This window comes from Thunnus thynnus, chromosome 6, assembly GCF_963924715.1.
Source record: "Thunnus thynnus chromosome 6, fThuThy2.1, whole genome shotgun sequence".
NCBI lineage: Eukaryota > Metazoa > Chordata > Actinopteri > Scombriformes > Scombridae > Thunnus > Thunnus thynnus.
In genome coordinates this window covers 33,862,106-33,885,000 of record NC_089522.1, presented here as the reverse complement: position 1 = coordinate 33,885,000, position 22,895 = coordinate 33,862,106, and the positions used below count along the sequence as shown (strand labels likewise).

Here is a 22,895-nt window from a genome sequence, read left to right as displayed (position 1 = left end):
AACCATGTGGTCTTTATACAGACCAGAAACTCTGCTGAAGTCCAGGAATCACAGCAGATGTTTAGCTGAGAGCTCTGACTGATTTTCATGTGATGATTTAACAGCAGGAAAGATCTTCAAATCCCACAGAAACTCTGTAGCTTTTAAACTTTTATAACAGTTCACATGTATCAACAGTAAATCCATCAGTATGTGTTCATGACTCAGTATTCATGTGTTCATGAGCAGAATTTTTCTTCTGTGTACTTCTGTGAAATCTGCAGAGTAAACAGACTTGATGCCAAAATTCTTTGCAGGTCTGTGAGCTTGGAGCTCAGTGTGTTCACTCCAACACATTAACATGAGAACTGGCTACCTGCTAAAGGAAGCTGGCTATGCTGCACAGCAGTTCCACCTCTGATCTGAACAGGACTGAAGTCCCTGCTGCTCTTTATCCTGGATGTGCTGCATCACTGACTGACGGATGAAATGAGTCTCACTAAACACTGATTTGTGACCTCTGTTATTTCTTCTTCTCTCATCAGCTGGAAGTGGTGATCTCTGTAAGAGTGTGAGTGAACATCCAGAACTGTGTGTTGTGAGAAGATCAGCTGTATCCTGATGATCCAGAGAGGCTGAAGCAGCAGCAGCTGCTGTGTGTAGAGAGGCTCTGACTGGGCCATGTTACTGGGAGGTAGAGTGGAGAGGAGAGCTTCATCCAGCAGTGACTGACAGGAATCAGAGGAAGTGGAGATGACTCTCAGTGCTGCAGTCTGAACTGATCTGAGAACAGCTCTGCTGTCAGATACAAAGTCAAGTCCACAATTATCCCTCAGTGTTCCTCTGGATCTGATAGACACAGACACTCCTCCACCCTCCAAATCTCTTTCTTTTTTTGATCCATTCAGATCATCTAAAACCAAAGTGATTCTGTAGATAAGTTTGGTTTATGACAACATATATCTTAATTTACAGTAAATTAAATGACCTGTTTTAAAAACTTCATTGCTTTCAGCTTCACTCTGTGGAATAATGTAGAATTGTAGTACATTTCCACAATATATCTCTATAAACAGTTGGGGAAGTTGACATTAAAAAGCAGCATCCAGCCTGCATGTATAAAGTTACCTCTCTAAAGTTCTGGTTATTACCACCAAAATGCTAGATAAATCTAGACTTTTCACTCATAGTTTAATAGATAAGCAATCATTTATAACACAGAAACAAGATGATAAAACCTCTAGAAAGTGAGGATTGCATCAAAGCTTCACTGAGGTTTCTTAACTGATTTGTTTGGATTTTTCTCACAGTGAATATCAGAAAAGTTTAATAATTTTGTGTTGTTTGACAAAAAGTAACAAGAAAAAAGGTAGTCAAAAGTATAGACTGCAAACTCAAGTATCATTGTTATTAGTGTAATATTATATCTGTCAAACTGATCGAGTTACTGCCGAAACCTGAACTAAATAAAAGATAATTCAGGTGAAAATCATCTGTAAGTTGGTCATTATGAACGACTCCTCTCACATACTTGTCATCTTTTGATCCATTGTTAAGGTAAAATATTAATTAGAGCAGCTTTTATAGATAAATAAAATATGAATAACTTGTGAAAATAATACAAAGGTATGAACTCCAAACTTTAGTGTCATTGTTAGATCCACACTGAATAGCTGTTAATTTCCATATTGTATCTTGGAGGTTGGTGTCAGAATGCAGAAGGCAGCCTGCATGTATCATTCTAATTAGTACTAGATTATATTTCTTTATACTTGTTCATTTTTCCTCTGTATTTTTATGTTCCTATTTTAGGAGTCTATTATTACTGTATTGGTAATTGGTAATATAAGACAGGGTTTTTTTTCCTGAAAATTCGCCTGAAAAGTGGGGTCGTCTTTTATTTGAGGTCTAGAATTTTAAATGTCTGTGTAAGTATACATTCTCAACAACAGATGGCACCAAAAATCTGTAAAACAAGTGCTTCCCTCCTGACTGAAACGATTCACCATCCCTCACATCCCAACTAGTCTACAGTGCCAGGGGGCCTGAAAGATGGAAAGAGACAGTGATCTCACACAAAGTAGGCCGGAGTGTCCTTCGAGCGAAATACGGTATATTCTGTAACAGATTGCATTACTTGCAGAAACCAGTATGCATTTAGCCATCTGGCGAAGTAACTACACTATAATGAGTATTAGGAGTGTTTTTTATTATTGATCAATGATTCAGTCATTTTTATTTTATGAATAAATATGAAAAGATACTGTTGGTGCTTTCATTCTTGTTCCACTGGTTGTTTTCCTGATCTGCTATATGCAAAAAAAAAAAAATTGACATTGTGGGTGTATGTGATGTGCTGTTGTGTGTAGCTTTGTATTTTGTATTTTGTATGGTTTGTTCTGTGTGTTTTTTGCTTTGTACTGTTTGTTGTTGTGCTGTTGTATGTTTTGATTGTGGGGGACTGCTGATGTAAATTAGCTTTGAGCTAACTCTGCATCTTTTATGTGCTGCTGATGAAGAGACACATTAGAGACACACACTAATGACGTTTATGGTGTGAGTGTGTGTGTGTGTGTGTGTGTGTGTGTGTGCATGTGCTGCCCTCTGCTGTTCAGGTCTGAACCAGTCTGCTGATATGACACTGTGACACTTAAAAATACACCTAAAAATAAAACAGAAATACAGAAAATGCAGAATATAAAAGTCCTCCTCTACTCAGAAACATGTATCTTCTTTTTCCTACAGTTGGATGTTGTTCTCTGTGCTGAATGTTTGTGCAGAGTTTGTTTTCACATTCATCTGCTGAAGGGCGAAAGTTTCTCTGAGTTTACCTTAAATCTCAGTTTAACACGTGTACCTACAAGCAGGATTTCTGACATCACAACTAGTTTGGAGCCAATCGTGGTCCAGTATGCAATTTACATGAGTGTGATGTGGAAACATGAAGCCTCCACTGCACAAACACTGAGAATGGACTTTACAGTGAAGCAGGATACATCTTGTGTGTTGATGTGCTCATATTAATAGATTATGGATTTTTTAGTGGCAAATTTCTAACTTGGTAATTTAAGTTTTTTGTGTAAAAAACATATCCACTATTATTCTAATGTCTCTATGTCTTATAATTATCTGGAGGGAAACTTAAAACACAATCCACGATTCAATTTGAGATAAATGTAATTTTAGATAAATGTAAAGAACAAACTGTAAACTGTAAATTTGTTCAGACTGTGTGTGTTGTATTTCTGCCAAATAGTCATATACATTAAGACATTTCCAACATAGTTTCAGTCAACAGCTTCTGAATTATTGCTCATGGTTTATGTTAGAACAATACTGACGCTTTACACTATGCTTAAGATCAAATTACCCGACAGTAAACTCAAAGATTTATTAAGCCCCTTTCTATCTGTTAAAGTGCTGGATTTATGTCAGTCAGACAGAGGAGATGTTTACATTAATGTTCCTTACAGCTTTATTTAGAGATGACAGGACATTTAAGGAAAGGGACAATGATGTTTGCGTGATATTTGGCACCTAGTGCACGTGAGGAAGTTTAATGATCAGATGGAAGTGCTGTCCATCCTTTCTCAGGCTGCATCATCAATGGATATTATAACTTATTTTTTGGTTGTAGCTTTAATTAATGACATTTGACCAAGTGCTCCTCACAATGAATCCTGTAACAAATTTTCACATCTGTTTTATTGTTTAATATAAAACACTGAATGACAGGACATTCTGTTTAATTCCTGTTAGCTCACATGCTGTATGTTAAGCTGGATATTCATTTATTCATGTAAATGTAAAATATACAGAGAGAGCTCAGATCATTATTGTGGTTGTTTGAGGGGTTTTTAACCTCTTGCTGCGGTCGCAACACAATAGGAAAATTGTTTTTATAGACTGATCTGATATTAGAGGTTTCTCTTTCACTGTTTCATACGTTTATTAAACTTAAAACTTATTACAGTGAAACATGTTTGACCTTCTAACAGACTGTTCATCTAACAGACTTCAGTTCACACTTGTGCTTAACGTGTTACAGATATGTTTCCAGTCTGACTTTGTATGATTATCATCACGACTTCTACGTAAAAGTGACAGCTTTTATTCAGACATGTTAAACTGCTGTCACATTTATGTAAAGAAGTGCACGTCTGAAAGGGGCTTTATTTGTTTCCACTGTGGTCAGCTGGGTGCCAAACATATTTACTAATCAACAATCCAGATTTTTCTACAGGGTTTTCATTTTCACTTCTACTTTTTGTTTTCTTCTATGACAAGTGTGCTTTAAGTTTGGTTTTGTACTCAGGTCTACTTGGTTGATCAAATAAATAATACAAAACATAGACAAATTGTACTTTTTTCCACACTTCTCACTCACTCACTCACTCACTCACTCACTCACAGAAGTAATAAGCGACTCACGTTGTTTCTCCATAGTATTTAATTAGTATCATACACAAGCATGTTTCTATTAAAACACATTATATCAACTGAATCCAAACAATAATGTACAAACAGGTTCAAACTGACAGGCCGTCTCACCGCGTTCATCCTGCACGTACAAAACCCGACACAAGAAGACCCGGATCAGCAACAAAACCTGACAAATCCAGTCAGCAACAGTTATATTTTGAAGTTTTAACTTTTAAAATCACATCCTGGTTAGAGGACATGGGTGTATGTTTGTGCCAGCAGGTGCTTCAGCTGAATTTACATAATGAGCCATGTAAATCTGTTTTCCATATTTCAAAACTGAATTTGATCGAGCTTTCTGAACGTACTGCTTCAAATTCAGAAACTATGACCACTTAAGAATTAGTTAAAGTCAAACTGACTTCAGGAAAAAAAAGCATCAGATTTATTGGATTGAGGCTGAAGGTGAGTTTTCATCTCTTGATTTCATTTAGGGAGGTCTGCCTAAATTAAATAGAAATTGACTATTTTTGATAATTAAAGACTGTGATGAATTTGGACATAATGTTTTCAAAGTTTAACTATAAGTTTTAAGTGTGAAATTTATATTTTAAGGTATGAAAAATGGAAATTTGAACATTTACAACAAAGTGACAACTGGACAAAATTCAAAGCTCCAGAACAGCTACTAAACTGGACATTGTGGTGAGATTGTTTTGTCATTTATTTACTTCACTGTTGGACTGTTAGACTGATTTGAAAGGAAGGATACATTATATTTTTTTAAGAGAAATCAGTGTTCTGCAGGAGAAATCCACCGGAAGAAACCAGGTGTCTTTAATCCCCGACCAGGTTTCTCATTTAAGTGCATGTAAATGCACAGAGGCCATGTCTACATTAAAGGCTGATTTATGGTTAACTTTAGATAACATGGAACATTCTTGTTTAATTAGCCCCGGTCATGATGATATAATGTAAGTAAACAAGCTGGCTGGAGGATTGCGTCTGGCTACCATGGAGATAACCTACCATAAATCAGCCTTAAACCGGCTAAATTGGTAAACGCATCTTGTTCCCTCTGTTTTGTTCCTCTGTCCAGACTAAAATAACGTTTTTCTCTCAGAAAAACAGCCTTCAGAGAGTTTAAATGTGAAATGCTGGCTTTGCGTTGTACTGTGTCTGGACGGCTTCATGCGAGTGGTGTTCTCTTTATTGCCTACATTAAAAGCTTGTTTAGAGTTAAACATAGCTATCTACCACCTTTCTCTGCTCAAACTGTTGGAATCTGCTGCAATAAACCACATCTGGAAGTCGCCGCCAAAATGGAAGTAGTATACCGTTCTTTGTTGGTTTGGTTGTTGGATTTTAATGTGGACGGAGGTGTTTGCAGAAATGAGTTGAAACTCCTGCTGTGGAGTCTTGATGTTTTAGCTCAAAAACATAATTTTAGAATTTAGCCAGTTGAATGTAGACTTAGTCTGAGAGTCAGAGAATAACGAGAGATTTAGTAGCTGTGAGAATACTTGTGCTGGTTGTCATTTGTACCAAACACACTAACACTCTTGTGATGCTGTTCGTTCTGTCTGGATTCTGTCATATTTTGGTGACAATTCCATAGAAATCTCCATTGACTGATGTTCTGACGAGTTTGTTACCCAACAGGATAATCATGAAAAATTGGACATCACATCCTGCAGAGTTTCAAATTGTACATGCAGGATTACAGGTCGTCTCTAGAATATTTGCCATAAAAAAAAAAAGAAATATGTTAAACTTTACATTACAATGACCACAATCCAGTGTACTCATGTGTAAGAAAAGTACTGTAAGACACGTCGTCATTGTGTGATCCTCCTCAGACATCACGTACTGAGAAGCTTGTAGAAACATAGTTTAAGCACAATGTCGCTGCTTCTGATTTATTGCACTGTTTTAAGTACATTTCATGTTGTGTACTTGCATTACTTTTCTGTAGGTTAATACTCAGGTTGATGCACTGGATTAAGGCCATATAATGGTGAAGTTGCATCAAAATAACCATTTACTTCTTCAGGTCCCGCAGATATACAATCCCTGCCCTCAGCATGCAAACTAAAGAGATCAGAAGTGATCAGAACAGAGCTGCAGGAGGATTTCAACAGTCAACCATCCGACAGAAAAAACCACCAGCTGTCATTTGAAGTTCTTGTTCTGCCGGCTGACAGGTAAACTAGTCAAAGTAGCTGGTGAATCTCAGAGTTTACCAGTCGAGGTGAACTGAGAAACGACAAATCGCAGCTGTTGAGGTTTCATCTGTTCTTTTGCTTTCCAGTGTGATCCCATTTTTTTGTTTTCTCTTTGTTTTAATAAAGAAAAAGGACAAAATGAGGCTTTTTGACTCCACAGATGTTTCAAGTGTTGACAGGATTTCTTAAGAATGTATTTAGAAAATTGCAGGCTGAGGCAGTCCTGGTGGCATTAAGGTGTCAGTATGCCTCAAATGACGTCAAACATCTGAAACCCCCTTTTTTCAACATCAATCAAAGGGTTTAGGGGATTATTACCGATGCTTTTTGTAACTTTACGAGACGGACAATTTGACAATCACGCCCACTTTATGCAGTGATTGGTAAGGTATGTGGAGGTGTGAAAGTAGGTGGGGTTTGAAATTGTCCCTCGAGCTCTACTTTTATCATTCTTCACGACTACTTTTCTTGTGAACAATTGAGTCCAACATCATGAATGTCTACATGTAGAGACTGTCTGAAAGTGTGCATCGTTCCAGCCTTCCAGGTTAGTTGTTCAGAACAGGTAGAAACACTTCCTGACTTAAGATGTGTTAAGACAACACTTTGCGAAAATGGGTTTGTTTGAAGCATATTGAACCCTTCTGGATCTAGATATTGACTGAATCGCAATGTCATTGGTTCAATCCAGCCAGGGACTTTTGTTATGTCATCCTGCTTCATTACCTGTCGACTCAATACTATCAAATAAAGGCAAAAACACCCCAAAAATTATTTTTCAAAAAGACTGTAACGGTAAGTATTGAGCGTTATTTTCCACAGATAACAGGCCAAGACGTGACTGTGAAATTCCCCCGGCAATATGGTCTGTCTGACGGTGTCAATAACTAATAATCAATGTGCTGGCTGATCAACAGATCAATAAAGTTAGTGTGGACCAGAACGGAGTCAGACTGAAAACTCCAGAGCTCGACACCTGGAGCAGCAAACAATGAAAGGAGATTCAGTTTTTACTTCCTGGACTTAAGCAACACTATTTGATACATCAGTCTGACTGGAGTTGTGCTTGTTGTTTTCTGTCTCATCATGAATTGACACCTGCTGAGGCCTCCAGCTCATTAACACAGCTCCTTTAGACAGTTATTAAGATCAGCTTTCCATTGTAGGGCTAAAGAGGGCTGAACAACAGCTTTAGTAACTTAATATCAGAATCATATATTCTGCTGGATGAAGTCATCACCGTTAACACAGATTGTAGAGAAACCAGTGAATCAAGAGAAACAAAAGGCCTTTCTCATTAATGACTACGCCAAGTTGGAGCGCGCAAACTTAGGAGTTTGATAATGCTTTCTTTGGAGCTCAAAATTTGTCTTTCTGGGAGTTTCAACTCATCATTTTGGACTCGTCTGTTATTGCAACAACAGTATTGTTAGGGATATCACCGGCACATACAGGCCTGGAGGATTACACATCAACACACCTGTCCACCAACATCAGGTCCTCACATCTCCATAATGAGCAAGGAAGTTAAGAGCATAGAAATTACACTGACTGCTCCCGTCCTAATCAACCAACACTGATTACCAAAATACTGTCAATAAATACCCACATGTAAATCACCGATAAAAACAACGTAGAGATAAAAATTTCATTAAAACATCCAAACAATATCAAAGTAAATTAGATTAAAATCCCAATGTCACGAAGTAAATTAGGATTTTAATCTAAATGATGATTTCTTTATTTTTATGTTGTTTTTATTGCTGGTTTACATGTTGGTATTTATTTACTGCATTTAGTTGATTAAGAGAGTAGCACTATGATTTCCATGCTCTTATGAATGAATAAATTGAACATTTTGAACTTCTGAAGCATTATGTTGATAAACTGACAACATATCACAAATCTAAAGCGTAGATTTTCGGCTAAAAATCTCTAAACTAAATTTGGCAAACCAACAGTTGTCATACGAAAAGTTGTGGGTGTGGCTGTCCCCTGTTATCACTGCTGGTTGATGTTGAATAACAGTCGATTAATTGATTAATAGAACAACATCAACAACAGTTTTAATGAACTGTTAAGGTAATTTTTCCAAGAAATAAGTTTTCCTGCTTTGTGTGGTCTTGTACGACAGTGGACTTAACATCTTTGGATCTTCAGAGGTGAAATATTTAAGATGTCACATGTGATCAGAGCTTGGAATCGGTAATCAATACCTTTAAGGTATCAACTGAAATAAGTACAAAGTAGTATCAAAACTTCTCCAGTCAAACGATACCTGCATTCGATCCTTTTTGTACCCAGATCTAGAAAAAAAATTACTATTTGTATGGTTTTGCTCACAGCCAATCACCGCAAGCGTTCTTCAATTTGATGCAATGTGTGATTGGCCCACTATTGCAGCACCCATACACGTAGTGTGTGGTGGTGAAGTTAAGTGGGGTGTGTTTGATAGAGTTGTCAGTTCAGTACGGTAAGATGCCACAAGAGTAAATATTTCATAATTTGAACACTTATAATGTATTTGTGTAAAAATCATTTGGATGGGGAGGAGTGGTGGCCTTTTACACAACCGAATGTTTCCATTCACATGATGGGTATTGAATGACGTAGAAAAAAACTGGTATCACTGGTATCACTTTAAGGGTACCAGTATTGGTACTCGCATCATAATTTTTTTAACAATACCAAGACCCTATGTCTGATTGCTGTTATATATATATATATATATATATATATATATATACACACATTTATTTTTTATACCAAACTCAACAAAGTATTCAACAAAGTATCTTAATAATGAAAATAAAATAACTGCTAACTGCAGCCCTAGCATCAAGAACACTATTGAGTATTTGGAGCATTCTTGACTAAATGACTAAATGTGTGACTTTGAATTGGGACGCGACTGATAACATTTAACAAGTCCACAAGAAAAGAAAATCACCCAGATTGGAAAGGCCTCAAGTCTCTCTTGAACCTAAAATGGAGGCCACTTTTGGCCCAACAGTGGAAAGCAAGCGAGTGTTTGCTAACAGAGTATCTCCCAAAAACTCAGCAGACAGTTTGACCATTCTTAAACAAACAGACCTTAGTACAGAACAACATGCAGACAGGTAATCGTCCTTCTGCTTCCTGTTTGTCCTGCAGTCTGACTGGCTGCTGTTAGGACCAGGATGTTGTCACACATAATGTGAACCAACAGGAGTACAGAGCAAACAGATGCATAAGTAGTGTGAAAATGGCGTGAGGATGTAATGACGTTCTTTGTATCAAAGTATGCGGTATTTCGTGACTCAAGGAAAATTTGAATAAAACCTGTCACTCAGACTCAAAAATCTCTAATTACAGATTTAGATATTTTTGATCAATTAACAGGTTGACAGGAACAAGATCTTTGCACCACAAATCATGAGATAAATGAGAATCTGTCAAAACATGCTTTTAATACCTTCTCTGATTTGTTGTGGTTGATGTCGTGATTTACATCAGATCACTCACTAGTTTAAGATTTAAATGCCTGAATATTTGTTGCTACCATTAACGCCACTTAAAACATATTCCTTCACATTCACCATAAGCTGATAGTAAACTTGAACCAACTATGCAACTGCTTATTTAACATAAATTACATAAATAAATGAATTAAAATTTCAATTTGATTAAATTATTTAATTTCACTACTATAAGCCACAAACTTCCATATTTTGCTGCCACCTCATGTTAATTAAAAACAGGATGTGGACATTTTCTGCGAGCAAGTACGGAAGGCCAAAAAGGACAATTTTTCTTTGTTAAACCTATTACATTATTTTTTGTGACACTTACATGACAGAGTTTGTTTTCACATGAGAATGAAAAACAAAATCCTAAAATGTATTTCACCGTTGAAGCACCTCGTCAAGTGGTGAATGAACGATGAATCATGGAAATGTGTCAACATTACAATAGATGGATGAAAACCTCTTAGTCAGCGGTTCTATTTGCATAAATATCAATATGCGATTAAGTAAATCTTATCTGCTTGAAAGATGTGGTAGACCTTAAATTAAAAATGATGATTTCATTTCTCTATTTTGTCTGACATGATGTGAATGTAGCATGTGATCACGTGACACTCCTGGTCCAATCAGCAGACGTGTCAGACCAGAAAACACTGAACTCTGGTTAAACATCCAGAGTAGACTTATGAAGTCAAAAAACAACATTAAAAAATAATAATATAAAACAAATAAGAAATAAAAAGCTTATTACAGAGATATGAACAGAAACAATAACATTTCTCCTTCTCCAGTTAAAGTACCACTTCCTTAAATCTGGACAGACCAGGTTATGCCACAATAAGAAGATTATTAACATTATTCTCATTATTAATATCTTACAAAACCAAAATCAACAGTGCAATAAAAAGGTTTTTTATCCCTCGCTCAGCAGGAGAGAGAGGGAGAGAGATAGAGAGAGAGAGAGAGAGAGAGACGGCAAGGGGCGGGGCTTGGCGGCAAGGAAAGAAGAGAAAGAAGGTAACATCCAAAAATAATAAAAGAAAAAGGAAGGATAGAGGGAATACAGAGGAGGACAAGCAGTTTACAACAGACGAGGGAGGAAGAGGGGCTTCTCAGGATTATGAAATTATGAAGGTATGAATGGATGGATGGAAGATACGGAGGTAGAAAGGGAAAAATGGAGGGAGCAAGGAAGGAGAGGGGAGATGATGAAGGCAAGTTTGTGTTTACTGGCTAAGAGGTGATACAGGTGGGGTGGAGGAGGAGATGGGAAAACGTCAGGAAAGTGTACAGATCCACACAGCAGCTAACAATGCTACCTGTGTGTCTTTATGGCAAAAAAGTTCAGTTCTTCCTTCTTTTTTTTTCCAGTTATGGTGATGATTAAAAGTCAATATCAATGTACAAAAAAAAGGCTTTTATTTTAGCATAAACACCAATTTAAAAATAACGACTATGATGGGGGTGATGTGTGTGGATCTGTAGAGATGCACTGATAGCACTTTTCTGCAGCTGGTACCATTAAAAGTTTTTACCCAAATTACAAAAACATATTTCCTCTTTTCCTTCTAGTAACATCAATCCGTGCAGATAGTTTTGGTTTTATTCATCCAGGTTTTGTGATTTCTGACTCAAATGCTTCACAACAGAGGTGAATGGAATTTAGTTTGTGGTGCTCAGAGAATTGAAAAATTAACATTTAAACAGCAATCAAAAAATTTGGTTTTCTGTTTTTTTTTGGTTGTTTTCTGTCTCATTTCTGCAATTGCATCTGTAAGATCATGTGAGCAAACTGCTGAAAGCAAATTAAAAGAAATAAACAATAAGTTCCCTGTGAAATATTGACAGCGTGTTCTGTAATATGAGTGAACTGACCTATTAAGTGTAAATAAATTCCTAAGCTGGTCTCCTACGACTGTTGCCTTTGAGTTTCTTTAATTTTTAATAAAAATGACCAATTTGTTAGAATTATGTCTGTTAGAGTTATTGATCTGTTTATTTTTGTTTTAATTAAACAGCTGTATTTTAAATTTCTGTGTAAAGCGCTTTGGTCAACACCTGTTGTTTTTTGAATGTGCTCTATAAATAGATATGACATGACTCAACTATGGTGCAGTGTTTTGTTCTTGACAAAACCTATAAAAAGACGGACGCTGAGGCTCATGGGTAGTGTAGTATCATAATACTACCTTATGGTGTGGTGAAATTATCCAGAAATTTTATAAATACAGTTCCAGTGGAGAAAATATATGTATAATCTGGAACCATTGATTCTGCCTTCCTCTGTAAACAAACAAAAAAGCGGCATCAGTGCATCGCAAGATGGAGAGGTGAGAGTAGAGGGGGGCTGGATGATATTAATGTGGATGGGGTAGATGTACAGGGGGATAGTCAGAGGTTTGGGAGGGGGGGTTGGGGGGGGGGGTTTGATCGAGTGGGCGTGGCCTGTTCTGTTGGGGGGGGCGCGTCTGTTCTCAGGAACTCCTCTTAGTCCTGGAGTGTTGGATCAACCACTGGAGAGTGATGTCTGCAGAGAGAGATCAACGTGACATCAGCAGAGAAAGTGTGTCCAGAGAGAAAGAGCAGATGTACGAGGAGAGGAAAGAATAAAGAACTCCACACACTCAACATGACCTGGAACATTTTTTTCACTGTTTTAAATGAGTAATTCAACATGAAACCATCCTCATAAAAACAATAAATGAATTAATTTCAGTTCCCCCCCTCTGTGATGTTTGTCTCCACCTGCTGACAAACCTCGGCTACTTACTGATTTGTTTCTTGTCACGTATGATCACAACATTGTGAGCATCTTTTCTCTTTTATTAAAAAAAGTCCTGTATAATACATTCCTTGGGACATGGTTAATTTTTATTGTACATAAGCACGTTTTTTGTAATCATGGATTTTATTTTGTGAGCTGCAACAATTAGTCGATTGACAGAAGATTAATCAGCAATTATTTTGGTAATCAAATAACCGTTTTAGTCACTTTTTAAAAAACAATGCCACATATCTGCTGGTTGCAGCTTCTCATATGTGAGAAATTGAAGCTTTCATGTGAGCTGTTCATGTCAAATCTTTGGATGGACATTTGCGGACGTGGCTCTAAAAAAAAAAAATGATAACACGACTGACGACGTTGGTGATGTGATTTGAAATATCGGTGTTAAATATCTGTGTCTGTGTTACTGTCAGCACTCTAAACTTTACTCTGTGGTTTGAATCACGGAGCTGCACTGATGGACTTAGTGCTGGGGAAATGTTCGTTATATTGAATGTACCATATGACCTATTATAGTTCAGATACTTCCACCTCTCATCAGTGTTTTTTACTCTTTATCAATTGGACTTTGTTTGTTTGTGACGGCCACATGCCGGTTATTATTTGAATACTGTCTTTTATATGAGAGTTTACAGTATGTAACAGCCTTCTGCTAAACAGTTAATAACTTGCTTGTGGTGAGTGACGTTAAACTGAAGTTGGTACAATAAAAACAAACCTTGACCTTTGTTTGCACTTCTGTACTAGTACAAATGTGTGTGTATGTGTGTGTCGTACCAATGTTGTCTTTCTCCTTGCAGGAGATGGAGTAACAGCAGATCTCTCTGTCCTGGATGGCTGACAGATTCCTGATTTAAAAAAAAAAAAAACACAATCAATTCAAATTAATATGTCAAGGATTACACACACACACATTCATGCAGTATCATGATGTTGTGACAATGTTGTTAAAACACACAGCTTATTCTCTGCTAAAGTGAAACCAGGAGGAAACTCCAAATAGTGTGTTTGTTTCTCAGGCTTCTGTTGAACTCTCTGGGACAGATCTGTGCCTGTGACACAACAGTATGGAAGAAAATCAAAAACATGTGGTCACATGACTCATCTGACCAACTGCGGATGACGTGTTCAGCACATCAGCCTTGAAAAACTGACATTCAAAACAAAACTTGATGCTACACTTTTAAAGTGTAGTGAAAACACAAAAAATCTAATGTGTTTGTCTGTTTTATGTGAATAATTTGGCACCATCGATTTCTGATAAATGTCTCCAGACGTAGCAACGCTGGCTCATTTCAGTTTAATCAAAAAAAAAAAAGTCACGTGGGTGTCATGCCCAGAATGTGGTGCTGTAGCTCATATTCATGTACAAACAGATTTTTATTGTTTACACAGATCATAAAACATAAGATCTGAGAGTCAGTGTGCTGGTGTGAACTTACATCCTCTCTATGAGCTCTTTCTCATCCAGAGCTCCTGGTAGGTCCCGCTTATTGCCCAGAACCAAAACCTGAAGACACACAGACAGAATATACATCAGATAATACAACAGATATCAGTCAGACACCATACGAGATCCCACTGCCCCGGTCGGTTCAATCGAGTTACTTTGAGTTTATTTAAATTTGTTTAGGTGGAGTTAATGTTTAATGTAGAGTTAATGTTGTGGACACGAGTAGGAAGTGAAGACAAAAAACCTCACAGACAATGAGGTTACAGGGGACGTATCAAAATAATGTCGGATGTTAAACATGGTCAAAGTTCCATATCTTGAGGTGAACGTATGTAAAAATGCTGCCTTCAAGTCAAAAGTCAGGGCTTCAACCTACTGTGAACGCTCCGTTTGAAAAGTTACCTCTATTTCCCCATCAAACTGACATCAGACTGTTCATGCATGACCACAAACAGCCGCCCTTTCAGTAGCCTTTGTTGCTAACATGGTTGCTACGGTGTTTCCATGTGTTGTTCATGTTGTTCACTCTCATATTTCAGATGTGATTCAACTCCAACATGTACAGATGGATTTGAGAAGTTGACATTTGGAGTAAAGAAGGAGAAAAAGAAGTGAAATCCTGCTACTATAGTTTGTTTACGTAGCCTCCGGAGCCAGAGGGAGGAAGCTTCCTGAAGCTGACCAATCAGAACAGAGTGGGCTCATCAGGAGGCGGGACCTTAAAGAGACAGGAGCTAAAACAGCCTGTTTAAGACAGAGGCTGAACTGAGGGGCTGCATAAAGGACCAGTAGAAGATAAATAACTGAAAATCACACACAGATATTCCAGTAGAGCCCCAGAATATAAACAAGGACCTGGAAGTTTGCAGGATATGTGTCCTTTAAGATACCATGATGTCACAGGAGCAACTGCGAAAGGAAAGCTCCCCAGAATGCACCAGGACAACAGACTCAAAGTTATGAAGTCTCCTTTTATGGGTGCCCGTGCATCGTCACTGGTGTTATTGTATCTCATATCGTGTTCTTTAACATTTTCACTACTTCCTCAGTTAATTTGTCATCATAAGATGAAGATTAGTTATTACCATGCTCACTTCTGTATCTGTTTGAAACAACAGCTATTGTTACAAGGGCTGTAACAATTATTTTCAGAATGTTATTGATTAATCTAACAATTATTTTCTCGATTAGTTGTTAGACTATAAAATGTCAAAAATGGTGAAACATGTCAGTTTCCCAAAACCCAGAACCCGAGATCACCACAGTAATTAATATAAACTCCACTGAATCAGACTGTTTTATTTGACATGTGTGGCTTGTCCAAGGATAAATAAATAAATGAATAAACAAACAAACAAACAAACAGTATGGGTGCACACTGCTGCTGATGACCAACAGCAACTGCTTGTTGAATGTTACATCATTATTCAAAATTGAAAGTGAAAACAGAAATACCACCGAAGAAGAGTTTTATCCCTTACTCTACTAATGAGTGATAGTTTTGATAAATGTCATTTATCTCCATCTGGTGATATTAATGATGAGTCACCAACAGAGAATATGAGGATCAATTTGTTTTGTCTGTTCTAAGCATTTTATTGATATATTTTTGATATTTTACTTATAGTATTAAATTTTACAGATTTTTTTTGGATATGTCACTGATATTTCACTGATGTTTTACTGCTATTTGAGAGGGGTCTGCTCAGGATCAGTCTGTTCTGGTTTGTACTTACAGGGATTCCCTGCAGCTGCGGTTTGTCCAGCAGGTTGTGGAGTTCATTCTTGGAGGCTTCGATCTTCTCTGGATCTGCTGCGTCCACCATGTAGCTGCACGAGAGAAAATATCTATGAAAAAAATCTATACGATCACTCAAAAAAAATGAATCCAAACACTTGACTAATTGAAAGTATCTCCACATCATCCCTAACAGTCTGGTTCAACAGTTCAGACAGCCAAACACGCAAAACTACACGACTACTTTCTGCATTTCTGTGATCATCACATTCAGCTGACCAAGAGTCCACCAAACTCTCAACAATCATCAAATATTAGATTTACTGCAGAGAAACGTGTTTGTTTGTTGGACAGAAGGATCAGTTGATTAACAGTCCTTTGTGTCTCTGGGCCTTTATTGTGTTTGGACCCTCCACATACATCCAAGCGATCTATTCAGGGGACAGTAACCACAGTTTAGGAAACCAGGACTTACACGATAGCGCTGACTCCTCGACAGTAACGCTCCCACATGCTTCTGAACCGAGGCTGACCTCCGATATCCCACAACTACAGACAGACGGAGAGTTCGGAGAGAGAAGTTAGAGTGCATCACAAACACAGTGGAAAAGATTATTATGAGTTATTAAACATTATTGACTCGTGTTTTACAGTTCGGTCAAACTCAACTACTGAAAAATCCTCCATGGGACTGGTTTCAGGAAATCTATAAATGGCACCCACATCTTTTTAAGTCCTTGGATTTTCCTTTGAAAGCAAATGATGATTTCTTCCATAGATAACCAGCTTAAAAGTCCTTTTAGCAGTTTATTCAAAGACGGCTTTAGTGCTGATTTCCAGCACACAGCAACTGTATATGGCATGAAGACACTGAACATCTTTGTTTTTCTTTCTTTTTGATTATTGTGTTTTGTATGTTTGACATAAATGTTTAAAACAGAATAAATACGATGTAAAAATACTAACAAAAAGGCCATTATTGACATAAATAAATAAATAAAAAGCAGATTGTGAAACACTGACGGTTAAATAAAACTATTTTATCATTCCTGAAATTACAATAACCTAAATTTTCTTTTGACATCCTGACCTTTTACAAATGTTACGGATAAAAAAAATACATTTTTAAAAAGATAATTTCTGGCTCTTTACATTAAATGTTTTAATTCTGGAGTGGGGTATTATCTGTACAAACAGTCTGTATGTGTGCAGACAGGCAGCAGAGTGTGGGTACAAACAGGAAGTGGAACTACCAACCTTGATGGTGACGTTGCCCTTGGTGATCTTCCTCATGTTGAATCCAACTGTGGGAATCATGTCTTCACTGAACTGACCGGACTGAAACACACAAACACACACTTCTTAGTGACATAAGCCACTGCTGATTGTGATACTGTATGACGCAGCTGTGTGTCAATCATCATATGCTGGTGGAACAAGTCACTAAAACAAGAGTGCAAAACCATCAGAGCTTGTCACAGATGTATAATATCGATTAGTATGTTGGAAGAAGTGACAAGAAACTGGAGTTTGCAACATGGGATGGCTGGTGGCCGACCATAAACCTAGGAGTCCACCTGAGGACCTTGGTTTCATGCTATGAATAACAGATGAATTGATTATTGATTGATCACATACCTGATTGATCTTTTTTTCTTTAGTATCTATGGACAGTATGGCGCATGGAAAAAACGTGATGCCACACGACCAAGATGATTGGCCCAAATGTAAGATATTTTTTTCTGGAAATCGAGTTTTTTAAAGCAGGGGTTGTATTATATTATTTCTTTTGAAATGGAAAAACGGTCTCTTATAGAGTGTGTTGCATTATGGGTTTTTTTGTAGCACTAATGTTGCTAGGCTAGCAAGTTTCTTCCAGTCTGTTTATAGTGAGACTACGTAGACAGCCGGCTAAATTCTAAAACGCTGTTTTCAAGCTAAAACAACCTGCAGGAGTTTCACCTTGTTCCTGCAAACACCTCCGTTCCACATGAAAACAAGTAATTCTCCTCCTACTGAGCATGTGCGGAGGACAGACAAGCCAAATCAGCCACAGAAAACAAACGGAGAAGAAACGATATACTGTTTTTGGTTTTTTGCGACGGCTTCCTGACATTTAGTTTATTGCAGCAGATTCCAACAGTCTGAGCAGAGAAAGGTGGTAGATAGCAGAGTGGACGATAAAGAGAACAACACTCGCATGAAGCCGTCCGCCATTGTTGTCATTGTGTTTCTTCTTCTTCTTCTTCTTCCAATGAAACGCCGCGCTACTGCCACCATCTGTCCTGTCAGTGATATGACAGTGTTTCTACAAAGCTCCAGTACACACTACAACGCCAAGCCGGCGTTTTCACATTTACACACTCTGGAGGACGTTTTGGAAAAGCTCCGTTTTCAGAGCAGAACAAACGCTGTGTTAGTCTGGATGGAAGCCAAAACAGAGAGAAGAAAACGCATTTACAAATCTAGCCAACTTAGCGTGGACATGGTCTCAGTCTGTTACAGTCTGTCAGCGCTAAAAGTGTTTCGGTCCAGTTCAGCCTACGAAGGCTTTTGAAGGCTTGTGTGATGTGTTTTTCTGAGTAAATAAATTCCTGATGAGTAGAAATGAGTAGAAATGAGCTGACCGCAGAAACACAGCAGAGCCCAAATCATCTGTCAAGCAGCAAAAAAAATGCCAATCTTGTTTCGAAGATAATGGGGAGCTCAAAAAAAAAATGTCTAAAAAAAGAGAAAATTATTTTTCACCGCTTCTAAGAACCTGGAAGGAGAGACTGTGTGACTGACAAAATACACTAATGTGGGATTTATGTTATAATTTATTATAACATAAGTATTTGATGTTTTACTTCTACGTCCCATCATCAGGGTCGTCTGATATTCTGGCCAATACGATAGATTTCCTCTCTGTGCGGTTACTCGATCTAGAATTGAGCATATTACACAACTAATCGATCTGTGAAAAACATGAGAGTCAACATTTATACTAGGAACTAAATCTAAGGAATCCTTACAAAAAATGTTTGTTTAGAAAAAAACAAAATCTTTATCACTGTCCGATTTTATAGCTCTGAAAATATAAATTTCGAACTCAGAAATAAACCATCAGTTGAGCTGCATTTCAGACTTCTAAAATGATTAAAACATACAAAAATCTTTTTGGGTGGAGGAAAATCTATTTGAGTGAGTCACCCATATTTTCAACTGTAAAACATACCCCTCTGCACATAACTCGGGTCAGAATTATCTAAGACCCAAATCTAAAGAATCCTTATCAAAAATGCTTATTTAAGTAATGTGATTATGGTAAAATATTATCATCTCTATGTGATCTTTTAACCCTTACAGTGACAAGTTACAAGTATTCAGACTCTTTACTTAAGTAAAAGTACCAATACAGCAATGTAAAAATACTCCATTACAAGTAAAATTCCTGCATGAAAAATCTGACCACAGTTTAAGTACATAAGTATTATGAGCTTGATGTAGTTAAAGTATTGCAGTAAAAGTACATAAGTATTATGAGCTTGATGTAGTTAAAGTATTGCAGTAAAAGTACATAAGTATTATGAGCTTGATGGAGTTAAAGTATTGCAGTAAAAGTACATAAGTATTATGAGCTTGATGGAGTTAAAGTATTGCAGTAAAAGTACATAAGTATTATGAGCTTGATGGAGTTAAAGTATTGCAGTAAAAGTAGTGGTTTGGTCCCTCTGACTGATATATTATTATATATGACATCGTTAGATTATTAATAGTGAAGCATCAGTGTTAGAGCAGCATGTTACTGTTGTAGCTGCTGGAGGTGGAGCTAGTTTACACTACTTTATATACAGTTAGCTAGTTTAGTCCAGTGGTTCCCAACCTAGGGGTCGGGCCCCTCCAAAGGGTCAGCAGATAAATCTGAGGGGTGGTGAGATGATTAATGGGAGAGGAAAGAAGAAAAAACAAAGTTCTGATACACAAATCTGTTTTCAGTTTTTTGGACTTTTTCTCTAATCTTTGATTTTTGCTGAAATATTGGATCATTTGAACATTTATTGAAATGAAAGCATGTGAGAAGTTTAGAGGGAAAAATCACTATTTGGTGGAGCTGTTAACAACTCATAGACATGTGAAATGTGACCCCGACTACACACTGCTTTTTGTAAGACGTCAAAAGACAAAAAGGTTGGAAACCACTGGTTTCATCTTTAACAATGTGTTGTATTTTAAAAGCTTGTTATATTATCCATTGTGTCAAATCTTCATCTGAAAAGTAACTAAAGCTGTCAAATAAATGTAGTGGAGTAGAAAGTACAATATTTCCCTCTGAAATGTAGTGGAGTGGAAATATAAAGTAGCATCACATGTATCAAAGTACAAGTACCTCAAAAGTTGTACTTAAGTACAGTGAGAAGCACAGTAGATAAATGTACTTAGTTACTTTCCACCACTGTGATGCATTTCAAACTTCTACAAGGAAAATAAAAAGAAGTACAAAAATCTGGAAACATTTTTTTCAGGTAAAGGGTGATTTAAGTGAGTCACCTAAATGTTCAACTGTAAAATTTCCTGCTCTGCACATAACTTGGTCAGAATTCTCTAAGAACCAAATCTAAGGAATCTGTATTGAAAATGTTTCTTTTGGTGAAGCGATTATGGTAAAACACAAAACTCATCATCCAGTTTTCCAGCTTCAATGAGCAATTATCAGTTGGGCAGCGTTTCAGACTTCTAAAATGATTCAATTAAATGAAAAGATCTTTTTCGGTTAAGAAAAATGTACTTGAGTGCATCACCCAAAAATTATAATAAGAATCACTGGAGGCTGATGTCAGCTGATGGTGTGATAGAGAGGGAAGGTCACTCTGTCAGGAGGAGGGGGGGGGGGGGTCGACTCTCTTTCACTGGACCCACACATCTCAGCTACGGCCCTGCTACCAGCACCAGGGCTGTGGGGGTGGGGTATGGTGGGCTGGGGTTTCCTGACCCAAAACCTGTCATCCATCTGATAAAACTTACCTGTAATATAATATTTCAGGTGGAGGTTACGAGCATCGACCGGCACAGGTGTAACAGCAGCTCTACTTGATCAAATGTAAAATCAGAGCCAGAGGTTTTATATCTACAGCAGGGTGTTAACATCTGTCAGAAAACACAGCTAACACCAATCTGCCGTTTAGAAAGCATCTTCTACATCTTCCTGAACTGGCTGACCTCAGCGCCGCAGGACAACAATGGATGCAGCCAGATGCTAACTGACAGCTGGCTTCAGCAAAGGAATCTTACCGCTATCACATTGACGAAGGTCGTCTTCCCGGAGTACTGCAGCCCCACCAGGGTCAGCTCCATCTCCTCCTTCCAGAAGAGCGCCTTGAACCAGTCCAGCAGTTTGTTGATCAGCGCTATCATCTTTGTCGTCTGGTGCTAATGCTAAAGCTAGCTGCGGCTGCTAGGTGGCTCTGCTAGCGAGCTAGCTGGGCTAACAGCTAACGCCCCGATCGTGTTTTCTAGACGCCGACAGTCTCCGTGACAACCACGGACGGTAACGGGGGACCGGACGACACCGACTGGCGTTATACGAACCTAGGTGGAGCTTTAATAACTGTGTGTTTTCAGGCTGTAATGTCCGCTGTGTATTTCTGTGATGTTTACTAGCTGCGCCTTTTCCACCCGCTCCGTCAAGACAGCGATACTTCCGGTCAAGCATTTCATAATAAAACCCGCTCCATCGAAGCAGGGATTTTTCCGGTCAAGACTTTCATAATAAAACCTGCTCCGTCAAGACAGCGATACCTCCGGTCGAACCTTTCATAATAAAACCCCGTTCCGTCCAGACAGCGATACTTCCGGTCAAGCCTTTCATAATAAAACCTGCTACGTCAAGACAGCGATACTTCCGGTCAAACCTTTCATAATAAAAACCTGTTCCGTTAAGAGGTGTCAAATCTGGATTATTATTATTATTATTATTATTATTATTATTATTATTATTATTGGACTATATTATGATTGTTATGATTATTATTATTGTCCATATTATTATTATTAAGATTTGACGAGTCTGAGTATGGTGGTTTTTGATCTAGATCTGGTCTGGATATAGAAATATCAGTGAAATCACCTTTTTTCTGTTTTCATAAGCAAAATAAAGGTTTCAAAAATCTGGAAGTGGGTTTAAACAGCATTAAGGCTTTTTGCTACCATGTCTAACACTTTTTCACAAGTATAAAATCCGAGAATCAGCTGCTAAATATCATTATTTATGTTTCTCTTTGTCATGGTTTCTACCTTCATATAACCCATACCCCCCTGCCAGTGTGGAAGCACCGGCAGACAGCTGTCCTCTACCTCTGACCTAAGTATCGGACGGGTTCCCAAAATCTACACGCGAGACCGTCTTAGTCTGCTTAGGGGGCCAGAGTTCAGCCTGGCTTTCATAATCAACTGCTGTCATTGAACCACGCTAATGGGCCTATTTAGTCAAGAGTTCCTGACAGAAGGGACACAACGAAGTTTATTGGTACAAATAGGTGTTGGAGGTTTGAAAGTACTCCAAGATGGCCTTCTAACAGGTCATCACTGGAGGAGGCCCACTCTGACGGTCGAGAGCACTTGCCTGGTTTCATAGGGCGGCTTCGATGCCCCTCCACTAACTGTTTAGCCAATTAAACAAATATAATAAACCTTTCAATCTGATACTGTGTTGAAATTATACCTCTGTCACAGATTCCAATTATGTTAGTTAGTAAACATTACATGTTTATCCCTGGCAAATTTCATTATACATTTTTAACATGAATAA

The 22,895-nt window shown here is 37.8% G+C and overlaps 1 protein-coding gene across 1 annotated transcript; it reads right to left on the bottom strand.

Annotated features, from left to right (window-relative positions):
- Positions 1–4,411: 4,411 nt before the first annotated feature.
- On the bottom strand, positions 4,412–21,809 carry LOC137185185 (ADP-ribosylation factor-like protein 8A). The gene is made up of 7 exons (XM_067593506.1): positions 21,380–21,809; positions 17,366–17,446; positions 16,584–16,657; positions 16,107–16,200; positions 14,360–14,427; positions 13,695–13,765; positions 4,412–12,659 (listed from the first exon to the last, which is right to left on the bottom strand). Exons 1-7 carry the CDS (start codon positions 21,500–21,502, stop codon positions 12,607–12,609), a joined length of 564 nt encoding a protein of 187 aa, XP_067449607.1. The 5' UTR covers positions 21,503–21,809; the 3' UTR covers positions 4,412–12,606.
- Between the last annotated feature and the right edge of the window lie 1,086 nt (positions 21,810–22,895).

Bases quoted from the DNA above. Each gene is read 5' to 3' on its own strand.
- LOC137185185 (XM_067593506.1), bottom strand. From the start codon at position 21,502: ATGATAGCGCTGATCAACAAACTGCTGGACTGGTTCAAGGCGCTCTTC. The intron at 13,766-14,359 runs GTAAGTTCACAC...TTTTTAAATCAG, and splicing joins AAAGAGCTCATAGAGAGGAT to GAATCTGTCAGCCATCCAGG. The intron at 12,660-13,694 runs GTACGACACACA...CTCTCTCTGCAG, and splicing joins CAAGGAGAAAGACAACATTG to ACATCACTCTCCAGTGGTTG.